The following is a 17,048-nucleotide window of genomic DNA, read 5'->3' as shown; positions in this document are numbered from 1 at the left end:
TAGTCAAAAAATTCCTTCCAGTAGCACCTTAAAGACCAACTAAGTTAGTTCTTGGTATGAGCTTTCGTGTGCATGCACACTTCTGAAGAAGTGTGCATGCACACGAAAGCTCATACCAAGAACTAACTTAGTTGTGCATGCACACGAAAGCTCATACCAAGAACTAACTTAGTTGGTCTTTAAGGTGCTACTGGAAGGAATTTTTTGTATTTAACCTCAGACATAAAAGAGTAGAGTTAGACAAAGGTGGTCACTCTTTTCCTCTTAGCTCGTTACCCATGTCATCCTCACAATTAACACACATTGTGAACTCACACCAGAAAGTGACATATCTCCACATTTTATAACAACTTATAGCCTGAATGCATTTAAAGTCCTACTGAATTCAATGGGATTTATTTCCTGAAGATATGCTTAGAATTGCAGCCTTACAGTTAATTACCTAGTTCGGTATGCTCTGGGAACTGATAAAATTACACTCTCAAAATTTATTGACCACGATCCAACATAAAGTTAAACACTCTTAAGACCATTATTTCAAAGGGCTTAAGGAGGCTTAAATATTTGGATTGTGGCCATTGTATCTAAATATTACTTTTATAAAGTGGTTACATAAAACATGGGTCATCCAAATTTCACGATAGGAATGCTACGTAAACCTGATGAGATCGTTTCTCTTAAGAATTGCAAGAATATCAACAATAAAAAAATTAGATCAAACCCATTTGTTTTACCACTATCTACAGCTTCAACTTCTCGGTCAATTGCATCCTTAATCATCAGTGGCTGGATGAAAAATTGTGCCCATCTACAAGAGAAATTGAAAATTGGGTTCCTGCTGTGCTGAAAAGCAGAACTATAATATTTTGTTTTCAAAAGTGCATATACAGTCCCTTTGGGTTGCATTCAAGTAACTTACTCAGAGTAGACCATTTAAAATTATGCACGGTTCCTGCTATCCAAACACTTGTTATACAAAAATTCACTTATCCAAACATGAGGTATTAGTACCCAAACCTTGATATACGTCCCCCACAGATTCAAATATCCAAACAGGCAGACCTGAGTTTAGTATTGTAAACAAATAAACAGCCTCAGATAAGTCTTACTTCTTGTGTTCTGCTCATATGTGGCAGTCATTTTGCCAGAAATCATGGTGGGTGGGTGGAGAAGGAAAGAGAAGAGATAGGACAAATAAGAGCATTTTTTTCCTTCCATGGTTGCCTTTTGCAAGGTTTCATAGGGTTTCCTGGAGTTTCCCTGCTCCCCCCCCCCACCATTTGGGGGTCAAAATTCCCCATAAGAATCAGTGGAAATTGTTGCTTGTTATGAGAACCCTCACCTCGCAAACTGTTAACCCTCACCTCGCAAACTGTTTCCTGAGAATGCATTGTGTTCAGATAGTGGGAACTGCATATAATGACCATTAATAACTTTGCACATTGCTTCTCACTCCCACTCCTCTAGTGTACATCTTCCTGGTTGTTATTTGGTTTTGTGTTGCAAAGTTACCTGTCGAGGGCTTCCCTAAAATATTTTTTCTGGATATCAAAATGGAAGACTGTTCGCTCTGTGTCTGTCGAAGCATTGTCTGAGCCTCCGTGCTTCTTTAAGAATGTATCGAACCCATTCTCATCTGGGTACTTCTGGCTACCCATAAACACCACTGAAAGAGAACATTGAAAAAATTGGGTGCATGCCTTCCAATCCTGGGATACTTGTCTGCTCAGAGCATGCACAGATGTTGATCATTTCAATGAACCCAACACATACCTCTTGCTGAGTCCTCTTGCTTTAAGCCAAAAAGCTTTCACAATACATTAGAACAGCCTTTCTCAACCTGTGGGTCCCCAGATGTTGTTGAACTACAACTCCCATCACCCCTAGCTAGCAAGGCCAGAGCTCAGGGATGAAGGGAGTTGTAGTCCAACAACATCTGGGGACCCACAGGTTGAGAACCACTGCATTAGAAGGAGTGCAAGGCTTGATTGTGGCAAACCTCAAAGGCTGGGGGCATGGTTTTTTAACACTGGGGTCATTACACTACTGTCACATACTGGCTGGACACAGAGGAATGGTGGGAGGAACCAGCTGGGAACCCCCAATGGAAGAAATTTCAGAGCCCGGGAAGTAGTGGTGAGACAACGATGAGTGGTCAGAGGGAGAAGACTGGGAGGAAGTGTCTGAAGCTGAAGAGGCCACAGGTCTTAGTGAGCAGGGAGAGTCTGTGGCAGAGATATGTGCAGACTGAGAGTCAGAAGCTGAAGCAGGGGAGGAGGGAGGCCAAGAGGCAGAAGTGAATCAGGCTGGTGAAGAAGTTAGGGTGTCTTCCCCTCCTGCTGCGACAAACTCCCCTTCCTCCACATCTCCCAGAACCAGGAGAGGCATGAAGAGGGCGGAGGAGAAGTCAGTTTCATGCTGCCGTAGTCTCCAATTTCTTGGGGAAACCCTGGAGAGAAGGGACTTGGGCAGCTGGGAGCTTCCATCTCAGCAATTGCTTCACGGGGCAAGACCCGCCGGAGATGAGTTGCTGTGCTCATTAGGCCTGTGCAACCCGTACAGCACATAAAGGTAAAGGGACCCCTGACCATTAGGTCCAGTCGTGGCCGACTCTGGGGTTGCAGCGCTCATCTCGCTTTATTGGCTGAGGGAGCCGGCGTACAGCTTCTGGGTCATGTGGCCAGCATGACTAAGCTGCTACCGGCGAACCAGAGCAGCGCATGGAAACGCCGTTTACCTTCCCGCTGGAGCGGTACCTATTTATCTTCTTGCACTTTGACGTGCTTTCGAACTGCTAGGTTGGCAGGAGCAGGGACTGAGCAACGGTAGCTCACCCCGTCGCGGGGATTCGAACCACCAACCTTCTGATCGGCAAGTCCTAGGCTCTGTGGTTTAGCCCACAGCGCCACCTGCATTCCATAGGTGGCAGTTATTCACACAATTTATATTCTTGTTCCAAAACAATTTTTCACCATTTATCAAATTTGTGAGAATAAGACAACTACTTACAAAGTGCCATGAAAACTTATAAGCTATCTAAAATAAAGTGAACTCGCAGTGTCAGATTTTTATTATTTTTATTTTATTTATTAATTGTATGAATAATTGCCGCCTATGTGCTGTACGGGTTGCACAATCATTATTAACCGCACAGGTTGTATTTCTTCAGCAGTGCTCATTAGTGCAGATCCTGTATTTGCTAATAGTTATCTCCAACTTGGTCAGTGTAATTTATTGCTGGCTCTGCTCTGAATCCAAGGCCAATCTCAGCCCTTGGGACCTTGGGCAGCTCCTAAGATCCAGTTGCTGTAGCAGAACCCACAAGCATTGCTTTGGTTTCAATGGTGCTGGCACTTGTTTGGGCCCTCCAGACTGCCTTTTCCCTCAGCCATGAGTTTATCTGGTGCAGCAACAGAATCTGGGAAAGTGCCTGCCGTTTTAACCTCCCCTTCAGTGCCACAGAGTACACACAGAAGTCTTCTCCCTTCCCAGACCTCTGAAATGAGGCTCAGAAGAAGCTTTGTACTTCAGGATAGTTTGCTGTGTGTCCTTGGTTGTGAACTGTGTATGGGTTTGCAAATAAGCCAATGGGCCAAGAAAGGTTGGTCCAATGTGATATTGCTCTAAGGCATTATGGGAAATTTAAAAGGTGGGTGGCTTCCCGGACTCAGCTGTTACTGCTAGGCAACCACTAGAATGCTCCACTAGGAGGGATTTTGGAAGGTCCCCCTCAAATGTGGTACCGCATATCACACGGTATCACACAGCAGGCAAATAAAGCAGGCTTCCCCAACCACCCCAATGATTTCAATATGCAGATATGTTCACAAAACCTTCCTCAAGCCTGATGTTTTGGACTACATCCCACCATCCCTGACCATTGGGCATACTGGCTGGAGCTAGTGGACTCTTGGGTCCAAAATATCTGGAGACACCAAGCTGAGGAAGGTATGAGATTATGGGAAGACCTTTCTTTCTTCGGGCCATTAACTGCTAAGTTTATTTATTATTAATCTATTAATTCTTTTCAACCATGATTTCATCAACTTTTAAAATAAAACTATAAATCAGTTTCAAGCTGTGAGTAAAAGAAAATATTGATAATTGTGTTTTGATTCCAGAAAACTGCCTCCCAGGCAAATAAATTATAGACTATCTTTTCCGTGGCTTTCTTTTCTGGTAGAAAGACATATAGAAGTAGCTACGTACTGTGCTCCAAAAAATGAGCTAGTCCAGGTAAATCATCAGGGTCACAGAAACTGCCAACACCAACAGCAAGGGCAGCTGCAGACTGTAATATATATATATATATATATATATATAGAGAGAGAGAGAGAGAGAGAGAGAGAGAGAGAGAGAGGATAGACATTATATCACAAAGAAAGCAGCATGTTTCCCCAATATAAAAGAATTCCAGTTCCATCACAATGCTTCCCCATCTTAAAGAAAACAGATCAAGACTTAGGCTGCATTCACACCATAAATTTAAAGCACATTGAATAAAAATTATTTCCCCCAAAGAATACTGGGAGCTGTAGCTTAGCCTAGAACTACAGTTCCCAGGATTTGTTGGAGGGGCAATAATGTGCTTTCAGTGTATGGTGAGGTGTGTCTCCAGCTCCAAGGGCCTTCTGGTGGTTCCTTCTCTGCAAAAAGAGAAGTTACAGGGAACCAGGCAGAAGGCCTTCTCAGTAGTGGTGCCTGCCCCGTGGAATGCCCTCCCTTCAGATGTCAAGGAGATAAAAGAACTACACAACTTTCCGAAGACTTTCAGAGAAGCGGACACGGAGCAATGGATCCAAACTACAAGAAAGAAGATTCCACCTAAACATTAGGAAGAACTTCCTGACAGTAAGAGCTGTTCGACAGTGGAATTTGCTGCCAAGGAGTGTGGTGGAGTCTCCTTCTTTGGAGGTCTTTAAGCAGAGGCTTGACAACCATATGTCAGGAGTGCTCTGATGGTGTTTCCTGCTTGGCAGGGGGTTGGACTTGATGGCCCTTGTGGTCTATTCCAACTCTATGATTCTATGATTCTATGGCTTCTGAAGGCAGCCCTGTATTGGGATAATGCTTGATATTTTGCTGTGTTTTTATTATGTTGAAAGCCGCTCAGAGTGGCTGGGGCAACCCAGTCAGATGGGTGGTGTATAAGTAATATAATATATTGTTGTTGACACCAAAATTCTCTTTGTAGTCACCTGTATTTTCCATATTGTGTAAGTAAGTATTAGTTCTATGAAAAATTTTCTGTGCAGTGCCCCTCCATCCAATCCAGTCAGAAGTATAGCTCATTCTCCCCCTTTCATAGAGGACTCCAAACCTTATTCCTCCTGTGGTTGCCAGAAACTGGTATTCAGAAGCATTGCTGCATCTGACCATGAAGGTGGAGCATAGCCATGACTTTGATAGCCCTTTCCTCCATGAAATGTGCTGTGATATTCCTTTTCCTTTTTCATCACTATTGCTTTTATCCATTTTGTAAACCACCTTTGGAAAGATCTCATTTTGAAAGGCAGGTTAAAAATGGAAAATATATATTAATAAAGGTTAAAAACCACTGTCGTATGAGCCAATTCAAATAATATATAGGTATACACCTACAAAAATTAAAAATGTGGCTAAAAGAGGTTTGCATAGAGATGTGTATTGTACAGGTATACTCACTGATTTGTTGCTCCTCCCTGTTGAACATACCTTACAGGTTTCCCTTTTTGTTGTGTGTCAAATGGCCCTATATTTAGCTTAGGGAAAAGGTTGCCTGGTCAACATGCAGTTGCGCTGCTTGCTAACGTACCTGCTTTTCTGTGCTGTCCATCTTATTTTCCTCTTCTTTCTTGACTAGCTGTTCATAAATTTCATAGTCATCATTCTCGTCTTTGATTCTGCTTCCACGACGCTCTTTTTGTTTACTTTTTCTACCAAGACCACTTAGAACTCCAGCATAACCTTCAATAGAGGCCTCTCTTCCTCCAGGTACTTCTCCAAATTCTTCCACATTCCCATCCTTCTCGTCCTCAAAGCTGCTGTCTTTCCCATCGTCCGTATCAGAGGACATGTCTTCCTCTTCTGACGCCTCAGAAGAATTGCAGTCATCCATATATAAGTCAGAAATCAGCAGAGCGTTCAGGCCATTGCTTAATTTTATGTACCTGCAAAAGTAATTCCATGAGCATTTTTATCGTTTCTATTTCTCTTTTTGCCCAATGTGGGCGTGCATTTACCAAGATGGCAGTCACCGCTCCCTTCTCTATTAACCTGGGGATGTGCAGGGAGAAAAATGCAAGGATAATCTGGTCAAGGAGAGGGTTTTCAAATGCCTATCCAGTAACTAAACCCACCCTTTATGGAAAGCAGCCTGTTGAGGATGAGGATGAATGATTCTGGATTAAAAACTACATTTATTTTTGCACCATGGATGTGTCAGTGTGAGCACAGCCCAAATGTCCAACTAGCACCATGTCCTGCTTGCAACAGGAGTCAACAGACAATCACAGGACGTCCTCAGCAGAGCATGAGAACAACAATCACTCCCCTCTCATTTGTTGCCCCACCCCATCAAGTGGTATTAGTTGCTTGCCTATCTCTGAACCTTGATATTCCAGTTACCTAATATGCTAAGTAAAACTGATCTGTCCTCCATAAATTTATCTACCCTCCTTTTAAATACTATATCTAATCCAGAGTCCATAATCAGATCTTGCGGCAACAAATTGCACTAGGTGATTAAATGTCATTCAAACACCTTCCTTTTTTTGTCTGTTTTGCATCCATTTACCCTGAATTCTAGTGCCGTGAAAGAGACAGAAAATATTCCCTTTGCATGATGTATAATTGTATAAATCTCTATTATGTCCTCCAGTTTGTCAACATCTCCTTACAAGCTCCAAACAGTGAAGCATCACAAAAAGGACATGGGAAACAGTTCTCCACGAGATTGCAGCAAGCAACCTTCGCCTGTTGTCACTGAGTTAAGCACAGCCTACCCTCTTCACAATAGTATGAATTCATGCAGATTTCCTGGAAGTCAAGTTCCCACCATTGCATTAAAAAAAATGCTACTACTAGCCAGGTATGCTGGTGGGAATGCCTTGATATTGCTTAATTGCTTCTTAATTTTTAAACTTACTATGTGACCGAGTCTGTACTTTTAGGTTATTTACGTACTTGGGACACACTGTGACATTTACAGTGCTGTTGGCCTCTTGAGGGGGGGGGGTTGTTCTTTTCTCCAGACCCTTTATTCACCTGTATTCTTTGTGGTCGCTGGGGGACTTCACAATATCGGGGTCCCCTGCGTTTTTCTTGGCCCGGCGCTTGTGCCCTTCCTCGTCAGAGTCTTCCTGTCGTGCCTGGGTCCTTCGACACCCCTGCTGTCTCCCCTGCTGCGGTGGGCGCAAGACTGGGCAGTTCTCAGTCACATCGGGCTTTGTCCCTCTAGACATTGCTGTGGCTCTGAGGTGATTTGCGAGGTGCTTGCCAGCCACCCTGCACTTGAATTTCCCGCCTAGTTACTGTCTTGCAGTAACTTCTGTTCTTCCATACCAAAACCAGCCTCCTTGCCAGGGCTATACAATCCATCCCAGACCCCGTTGGATGCTTGGATTCTTGAGAGATAGCATCTGTTTATGACATCGATAAAGGAACAAGCCATGATTCCATGAGGGGTAGTGAGGGAAATAAGACAAGAAATGGAGAAAACTAAACACATCAAATTCATTCATTCAATCACCTTTGTATAAATTGGTTGGCTGGTTTGTATCCAAGTTTGTTTGCTTTTTACATCTAAAAAGCCCTCAAGTTACTTCAAGAGAGATTTGGATTTTTCTAAATTTTACTTCAAAAACTTATATCCTGCCTTTCATCTGAAATAATCTAAGGGTGGGTAACAACAATCAAAATCACATAAAACCAGACAGGAAAATTAATATACAAGGTAGCAGCAAGCAGTATAAATTACTATAAAAGGTTGGCATCTAAAAATTTGTCTGAATAAAGATAATAAATATCATTAAAAGCTTGAGTGAACAGGACATGCACCATAGGGTATCTAAAAGATTATTCTGTTCTACCATATTATTTGTGTAATCAATGGAGTTACCCCAAGACTGCATAAAAATTGTCGTGTACCCATAGTTTGCCATGCATGGCAAAAAATTATTATTTTTTGTTCCTTCCTCTTGCCTACATATAAACTCTTGTACAGTGGTACCCCGGGTTACATACACTTCAGGTTACATACGCTTCAGGTTACAGACTCCACTTACCCAGAAATAGTACCTCGGGTTAAGAACTTTGCTTCAGGATGAGAACAGAAATTGTGCGGTGGCAACGGGAGGCCCCATTAGCTAAAGTGGTGCTTCAGGTTAAGAACAGTTTCAGGTTAAGAACGGACCTCCGGAACGAATTAAGTACTTAACCTGAGGTACCACTGTAGTCTGTTAAAAATGTGATGGCTTTGGTATATACACTTTGATGTAACTTTGTTAGTATATTGGGAGACATTGTTTTATTTCCATTTTGTGTGATTGTTACATGTCATATGTTCTAATAAATACGTTTTTCTAAAAAGAAAGATAACAACGAGGGCACCAAAAAACTATGGCTCTGGAGATAGTTCCGCCATTTGGATACCTGTACAGAAAAGGTCCATTCTTTTGTAGCCTTTGCCCAACACAGTAGTGAGGAACCATTCTTCAGCATAAGGGTCACGTTTCCTTGTGGTCTGCCTTCTGGGGCTGATGGTCAGGGATGAGCAGAGCAACAAATGTGGTTCTTATCTCTGTACAGTAGGCTTCAGTGCAGCCACACAAATGTCAGAGGTTTCAACATGTATATCTCTCTAGGCATCCATGCTTGGTGTTGGTTATGTTATTAGAAAGAAGAAGAAGAAGAAGAAGAAGAAGAAGAAGAAGAAGAAGAAGAAGAAGAAGAAGACAACGATGACGACGACGACGAACTGGAGAACATATTACAAATTTATACGATTATACATGGTAAGAGTAACAGGGTTGCATTCCTCTTTCTCTCTCTCAATAAAGGTCATCCACCAGAGTGATCAAACCTGATTCTGTCCTCAACCCAGCCCTGAAGTCAGACTGAGGTGGATCCAGATAATCAGTGTCATCTGATTAGGTGGTGTTTCCCCTTCGCAGTTACACTCCGGCACAGTCAGTGTGGTATTTACAGTCTTTATTACATATACACAGTGGTAGCTTGGGTTACAAACGCTTCAGGTTACAGACTCTGCTAACCCAGAAATAGTACCTCAGGTTAAGAACTTTGCTTCAGGATGAGAACAGAAATCGCGCGGCGGCAGCGGGAGGCCCCATTAGCTAAAGTGGTACCTCAGGTTAAGAAAAGTTTCAAGTTAAGAATGGACCTCCAAAATGAATTAAGTTCTTAACCTGAGGTACCACTGTACAAGAAACAGCTACAGATCAGAATTACTCGTCCGAACCCGTTGAGTCAGATTCGGGGAGTGGCTTCCTATGATTCCTGCGCCAACAAAGAGCTTCCTTCCCTAGCCACTGGGTGGTTGCAGGGCTCTTCAGCATCCCTGAGCCCTTGCTCTCTCTGGCTACTCTCTGCCTTCTCTTCCGCTTCCTCTGTCTCTGGGTGGTTGTGGGACTCTTCAGCATCCCCGAGCCCCTGTTCTGCCTTCTGTCCATTGCTCCTCCAAATCCTCCCTGACCATCCATGAATGCTTGAAGTTGCTCCACCACAACCCTGTCCACCACCTCCACCTATGGAACCAGGCAGTATTGGTAACTGGCAAGCAGTTATTGCAGACCATTGGAGCATGTTTATTATTTGCCTCAGAAATGCATTGTGTGTGTTTTTAAATGACAATATCTGCTTTGCAAACAGAAAAAGGCACGTTACAGTTGCTTGATGAATAGCAACAGATTCTCTGCTATCTGTTCTGGAAGAGAAGGAAAACAAGAGTGAGCAATCAAGGTCAGTAAGAAGCATTGGCAAAGAATCGTTGTAGGTTTATAGCGCCATTATCACCTCTACTTATGTCAAAGAATAAGCAGTGCTGTGGAAGAGCCAACTGAAAAAGTAGGAATGAGGGATTTGAGGTTTACAGGGTAATTTATATTCCTAATGCATCTTCCCATAGAAAAGATAATCCAATTTAAAACCTGATTTATCTATAATGGATCACATTATATTTTGCTTACATTCTGAAAGTTTAGTATGAGTGCCTGGATTATGCAGTGCTCCGAGCCAAAGTTCATTTTAATGCAAACCTAAAAAAACAAAACAAACTTTTTTATATAGTTTTTGGATGACTATCCTGTTTGTATCCACTTGTGATTGGTATCAGTAAAATGGGCATGAAAGCAAAGTTGTGATGGTTAATAACACTTAACTGATATTAAAAAGAAGAGTGCAAGTAGCTGAGACTACCAGACAAAAAAAAGTGTATAATAGGAGAAGTTCTGAAGGGCTCTGAAAATATAGACAACCCTTCCTTGCACAAGGTTTTCAGCCACGTACTAGGTTCCAGCTGCAGGGAGTGGGAGAGCAGTCAGATGAATCTAGGAACCACAGTAAGCAACCAGAATGCTTGTGGGTTCAACATAAGAATTTGGGTGGCCACCATGAGACCAGGATTCTGGACTAGATGGGCCACTGGCTTGATTCAGCAGAGTTAGGGAGGATAACATGAGAAGACCCTTTGGGAAGAAGTTTGAGAGACAGAAATGAGATAAAGACTTCTTTGTCAATGTCTGTGAACATGGCCGTCAACATCATTTGGCTCTGGAGAAATGCTGGATCACATAGAATCATGGAATCATAGAGTTGGAAGAGACCACAAGGGCCATCGAGTCCAACCCCCTGCCAAGCAGGAAACACCATCAGAGCACTCCTGACATATGGTTGTCAAGCCTCTGCTTAAAGACCTCCAAAGAAGGAGACTCCACCACACTCCTTGGCAGCAAATTCCACTGTCGAACAGCTCTTACTGTCAGGAAGTTCTTCCTAATGTTTAGGTGGAATCTTCTTTCTTGTAGTTTGGATCCATTGCTCTGTGTCCGCTTCTCTGGAGCAGCAGAAAACAACCTTTCTCCCTCCTCTATATGACATCCTTTTATATATTTGAACATTGTCACCATCACATTAGGAAAGGCTGTGGCTTAGTTGTACAGCACATGTCTGGCATGCAGGAGGTTCCAGGTTCAATCCTAAGGGTCTGCAGGTAAATCTGGGAGAGGCTCTTGCCTAGAACCCTGTCAGTCAGTGTAGACAGTACTAAGCTAGATGGACCAAGTTTCTGACTCCATGGAAGGCAGCTTCCTATGACCCTACTAACTGATTGTTGTAGAAATTATACCTGTGATGGCCTGGGAATCTGATTCAGAATCTGAACCTGAGGAGTCCCAGCCTGCACAGGAGTCCCCGCCTCCAGGGCCGGCTGAGCCGGGGCAGGGGCTTGAATCTGAAGGGCCCGCACCTGTGCCGTATCCTCAGGAGCAGACACCAGATGAATCCGCTCTGGCTCCGGAGGTGATTGAGGGCCCATTGCCTGCAGGTGTGCCTCTCCCAGCCCTGTCAGGGGAAGGTGAAGCTGCCCCTGGGTCCAGTAACCCTCCAGCCTCTCCTGAGCTGCAGAGGCTCAGGGCAGAGAGGCGGAGGGAACTGGGCTTTCTCAGGAGGAGTGCTCACTTTAAGGCCAGGAGAGGCGGGTCACCTGTGGGCCAGGACCGCCCCTGACCTCAGAGGAGAGAAAGGCCAGTCAGCCCAGTCCCAGGTTGCGGGAGCAACGATGTTGGAAACCTGTTTCTGCCAGCACCCAGACCTGTTTTTCCAGAGTTCCTGACCACGCCCAGCTTCTTGCTTTGGACCCCGCTTCACCCTTGGTGGACAGTCTCCAGACCCTCGGCCCAGGACCGGACTCTGACCAGGCCTCACGGTACCCTCCCCCCCAGGACCAGCACAATATCTGTTATCTCTAGCTAAGTTGTTGTCAGTAGTGACTCCATAACTGAACGGAACAAATTTCTGAATATTTTCTAAAAGGCACTCTTTCATTTCTTGTGGGGCGATTCTCAACTTTCTCCTTTACCCTCAATGTTATTAATTAAATCTACTGTATGTCAAGGGCAGCTATTTAATTCAAGCCTTGACTAGTCCATGAGAGCCAGCACTGTTGGCAACCTGTCAACACCAGCCCTCAGAGTGAATTCTTTTGACAGGTTTGCCCCTTAGATCTGGCTGTTTCCCCATGTGCAAGATGGCAACTCTTTTGCAGTGCTTGTAGTTGAAAGCATGAATGTACTTTAATTGTTTTTCTAATGCCTTCTATTCATGGAGTTATTGCTTTCCTTGTGAAATGTCTTGAGGACCACTTGAAAGGTGGCTAGCGAGAGCAAGAGAAAGGTCACAGATATCAAAGAGGTGGCTGTTTTCAGAAAACCAATACTTTCAACCAGTTATTCCACATTGTAGTCTTGGGTGGCAGCCATAAGCCAGTTAAACTCTCAGTATTTGGATGACATCTGATTGCCCTTCAATGGGAACCAACTGAGTTAAATCCCACTACTTATTTGACAGCGTTGTCCCTAAACCCTATCAAAATTTATATGTAGTGCACATTTTAACATTCAGTACGTTTCGTTAGGCAATTTGTGCTTTGAAAGGCAGTTTATGGATGCTGAATATTAGTGATAGTATTATACCTTAAATTATTTGTAGGTCAGGTTGCAAGAGATGTAATCAAAGTGTTAAGAGTAGATAAAGAAACGTTTTTATCAGGCTTCTTTCCTTAAGGATGAAAGAAAGTTAGTGGTAAACATGTTTTAACATTATCCAAGGTTTTCTTTGTGCGAAATTCAGGACTTGTGAATTTCAACAGAGGCCAGATGTGTCCTGTAGAATTATGACCACCAGATTGTGCAATACTACTTTCGGAATTATCTTTCTGCAGTCATATGAAATAAGTTTACAATAGCACATACGGGCTTACTTCTGGATAGAAATTTATAGGACATGCACAAAGTTTGGAGCAGCTTATATATGGTTCTCAAGAGTCCCCTATCTAGACAGCTTATAGGCCCAGGAGCCCTTAGCTTCAGCAGTAGAACTGTGTCACATGCCTTCTGACTATTGCTTCATGTCCATGTGGATCAGACCAAAGGCCTGTCTAGTCCAGAATCTTGTTTCCCACAGTGAGCAACAGGATGTCCCTGGGAAACACACAAGCAGGATGTGAGGTCAGTATCCCACTCCTCTAGGGATTCTGTCTGTGATCCTAGAAGTAGCATTTGGCAATCATGACAAGTAGTCAGTGGCCACATTCACATATGGTGATACCCAGGTATCCTGGCTCAGTAAACAGGAGCTGTGTGAAAGGGATAGCTCAGTGCAACATCTGCACCTGGGCTCTGGTTTGCTTCTCCCTAATAAGCCAGGATCTGATCTCTTGCCAGCCTAAAACCAGGGTTTGTTGCTTACTTAAGAATCCTTGTTAGCAAAAAACAAGCCAGGATTCTAGGTATGGACACCATGCTAAGCTATCGTTTCCTGGCTTGTTTACTGAGGCTGCATATACACCATCCATTTAAAGTACCACCCCAAAGAATTCTGAATACTGCAGTTTATCGCTCACAGTGCTAAAGTTCCCAGAGCCCTTAACAACCTAAGATTCTTTGGGAACACTCATAGGCTTTAAATGTGCTTTGCTTCACCATAAAGCTGTCAAATCCCCCCTTGAAACAATTTGATGGCCACCATTACAATTTGTCACTGCAACTGCTATAACTTAAATATATATCAATAAGTTTTGTCTGAGCATAATCTTCTGCCACTCCATTTCATTAGATATCCCAGGGCCTTGCGGTTTTGGGATGGGAGGTGAGGACTTCAGCTTATTTTCTCCAAACCATGCAAAGCTTTAAAAGCTTCTATCATATCCTTCTTTCCTTGCCTTTCTTCAAAACCAAAAACTCCAAACCTTTCAGAATTTCCTAGCAGAGAAGCTGCTCAAGCCCGCAGATCATTTTGGGAGCCATTTTCCAGTTCCATGACATCCTTTGTGAGATGAAAAAAGCACAGCTGTACACTGTATTCCAAGTGTGCATGTATTATTGACTTGTATGGAACCATTACAATATTAGCAGCTTTATTTTTCAATCCCTAATGATTCTTAGTGCCCCTAGCAAACAGCTTGCCACTTGCAATCTCGCAAGCAATTTCGACCACACTGCCATCCAGCCCCACTTTATTTTGCACATTTGGGGGAGCGTGGGACAAATCACCTGATCTGAATGATGAGCTGCTGCACATGAAGGCCGAGGACTGCCATATGAAGCAATTTAATGTAGCCGTCACGTCGTGGCCTTAATATGTAACACAAGCCCTAAGCTTTTGCCCACTGTGACCCTCCATGAGTCAATTATTATACTGTAACAAAAGCTCCTCACAGGCTAAATTGGGAATTAAAAGAAATACCTAAAAGTTGGTCTCATGCACCAGAAAAACTAATATAAAATCTAATCTAATCTAATCATTTTTCTGACATTTCTGGTGTTGCGGCTAAGACAAGACCTTAAAACATTTCTCAGCGATTTCGTAGACTTCCAACCAATTTCTTTCGTTATATTAATGATGGGCAACCTGCCGCCTTGGAGAAGTGCCGCTGACCTATCCATTTGTCTAGCACTCAAAACTCAGCTGAACCTGTGCCATTTCTCAAGAGAGGGGAGGTTGGGATTTGGAGTACTTTTATAACACCATTTTTTTTAAAAAAAAAATATTTTGGGTGTCTCAGCTATTGCTGGTTCCAGCTGGGTTCGGTTATAGCTTTTTACAGGATTAGTTCTGTAGCAGTCCTGGGCTTTCTGAAGCACTGAATTTTTTTATTATTATTATTTGTAGGCTTTTTTTATAGAGTGCTTGAAGGCTTTGCAATCCTTATGTCATTCCTCCATGGGGAGTGGAAGGAACCACAGCTCTCTTGCGATCCTGGCCATTAATACCCCCTCTTGTCCAGATCATGAAATGAAAACAAGGGATTCTGCAATGCCAAAGGTCACTCAGTGACTCCGTAGATGCTCCCCTGGCCTGCAAAGGAGCTGCTCCCTGATTCAGCAGAAGGTCTCTCAGCAATTCATGTGCAGTTATGTGAGAATCAAGCAGCCCTTGCCTTTATTTATACCCTACGACCAAGAAGCTCAAGACGACAAAACAGCGTTCTCCGTCGCTCCTCTTTTATAATCTCAATAGCCCACCAAGGTAGATTGGACAGAAACAGGGGGGCGATATATCTTTCAGCTTGAGGACCATGGCTGATTTTCTAGGGTTGCAGGCCAGCAATGGGTGGCCCCAAAACAAAAGTGGGTGTGGCCAAACAAGGAAGGATTTTGCACACATACGAGCAGATTGCCTACAGAAATATATGCCACACACAGATTCTCCCTGTCTGCTAGCATCAGTGGAAAACTGCTTTCAAGCCTGATTGCCACGTGGGGCAGATTTTTTATTTTCTCACCTCCCTGCTGCTGAGAACAGCCTCCTGCTCAGCAATTAAACTTGCTAACTGGATGTGCCACACAACAACGGAGTTGGTGGGTGCAGGACTCAATAACCCTCCCACCCCATCTCCACCATGGCCCTCCATGCAGCAATTAAGCTTGGAGCCAATGAGAATCTTTCTTTTTAAAGCCTCGTTTTTTACTGGTGGTGGGAGAGAAATGATAATCCCACCAGCTGGGTAGGGAGGTTCTGTAGCATTGCAAGAAGGTGTAGGAAAAGCAAGAAGGACACCATCACAGGGAGGGGCAGCTTCTCCACCAACAGAAGGAGGAACGCAAGCTGGAGGGGGACACTCTCCATCCACAGGGACCGTTGGGAGGAGAGACTTAACATATCCCAGACTTATCTCTGTGAGGTGGATGCTGCAATGTATCTGTACCTGAATCCAAAACGTAAAAGGGAGAATTGGAGATGCAGTAGAACAACAATTTTGGTCAGCGGCCATTCATCTATTATTGCAGCGGATCCAAGTGATTAAGTCAGACCCTGCACATTTTCATGGCTTGTTAACTCAGATTAAACCAGAACTGTCTGGTTCTGAAGTAATTGGAAACTCTGGTTTAATACAAACTAGGAATGGAGCCAGGAAATTTGGTTCTTGAAGCCGGGATAGATTGTCCCAGTGAAGCCAGTGTGTGAAAAAAAGGTTTCACCCTTTAAAACGGTGCCCAAGACTCCATGATGTAATGGGCAAATAATGAAAGAAAACAGGAAAAATGAGAGAAACAAACCCTAATGCTATGGAAGATAGAGAAGTGCCAATGAAACAGGCAGTGGTCTAGGAGAATTAATCTATACAGTGGTGCCTCGCAAGACGAAATTAATCCGTTCCGCGAGTCTCTTCGTCTTGCGGTTTTTTCGTCTTGCGAAGCACGGCTATTAGCGGCTTAGCGGCTATTAACGGCTTAGCGGCTTTAAGAAAAAGGAAACAAACTCGCAAGAACTCGCAAGACGTTTCGTCTTGTGAACCAAGCCCATAGGGAAATTCGTCTTGCGGAACGACTCAAAAAATGGAAAACCCTTTCGTCTAGCGAGTTTTTCATCTTGCGAGGCATTCGTCTTGCCACTGTATAGGGTGGTTGAGTTTTTCTGTTGTACCTTATGGGAAAGAAAGAAATAAGACCTTCCCAGTGTAACAGCTGACAGAGCTTCCATCTTAGCATCTATATAAATGAGTGAAAATCCAGGACAGAGAGCAGAGGTGGAACCCACAATTTCACTTTCTTTAAGGTCTTAACCAGAGCAGAATCTCAGTCCAAGCTATTGGGATTTCCACATGCCCAAACTGGAAATTATCTGCACTTAGATTTTAAAAGCAGAATCCCTTGAATTTTTACAGATACAGCACTTCCTGGGACTACTGTACTTTAATTAGAGGTGCAGCAAACTTGGCTGGGTTGTAAATTTATGAATTAGCACAAAATAAGAAGGCATCGGTTATCTGCTCAGCTGATAACTCAGTTTCTGGTTAATGTAATGGAACCAATCAGAGCATTATTTGGGTGTTT

At 43.5% G+C, this 17,048-nt stretch overlaps 1 protein-coding gene across 3 annotated transcripts in view; it reads right to left on the bottom strand.

Moving 5' to 3' along the window:
* Window positions 1–7,550, bottom strand: part of LOC114601355 (nardilysin-like) — a 49,074-nt gene extending 41,524 nt beyond the window's left edge. The window contains exons 1-6 of one of the 3 annotated variants that reach the window (XM_077933638.1): window positions 7,246–7,550; window positions 5,947–6,149; window positions 5,795–5,874; window positions 4,210–4,291; window positions 1,513–1,666; window positions 735–808 (exon numbers count right to left, since the gene is read on the bottom strand). In XM_077933638.1, the coding sequence (XP_077789764.1) occupies window positions 735–808; window positions 1,513–1,666; window positions 4,210–4,291; window positions 5,795–5,874; window positions 5,947–6,149; window positions 7,246–7,442 (790 nt within the window). In that variant the 5' untranslated portion in view covers window positions 7,443–7,550. Of the gene's footprint in view, window positions 1–734; window positions 809–1,512; window positions 1,667–4,209; window positions 4,292–5,794; window positions 6,150–7,245 lie in introns of all 3 variants that reach the window. The other 2 variants (XM_077933639.1, XM_028738564.2) reach the window with 2 other exon arrangements.
* Between the last annotated feature and the right edge of the window lie 9,498 nt (window positions 7,551–17,048).

The sequence above is a fragment of the Podarcis muralis genome, chromosome 8, assembly GCF_964188315.1.
Source record: "Podarcis muralis chromosome 8, rPodMur119.hap1.1, whole genome shotgun sequence".
NCBI lineage: Eukaryota > Metazoa > Chordata > Lepidosauria > Squamata > Lacertidae > Podarcis > Podarcis muralis.
Note: the sequence above shows the minus strand (reverse complement) of the source record. Positions and strands in the feature narration are given on the sequence as shown.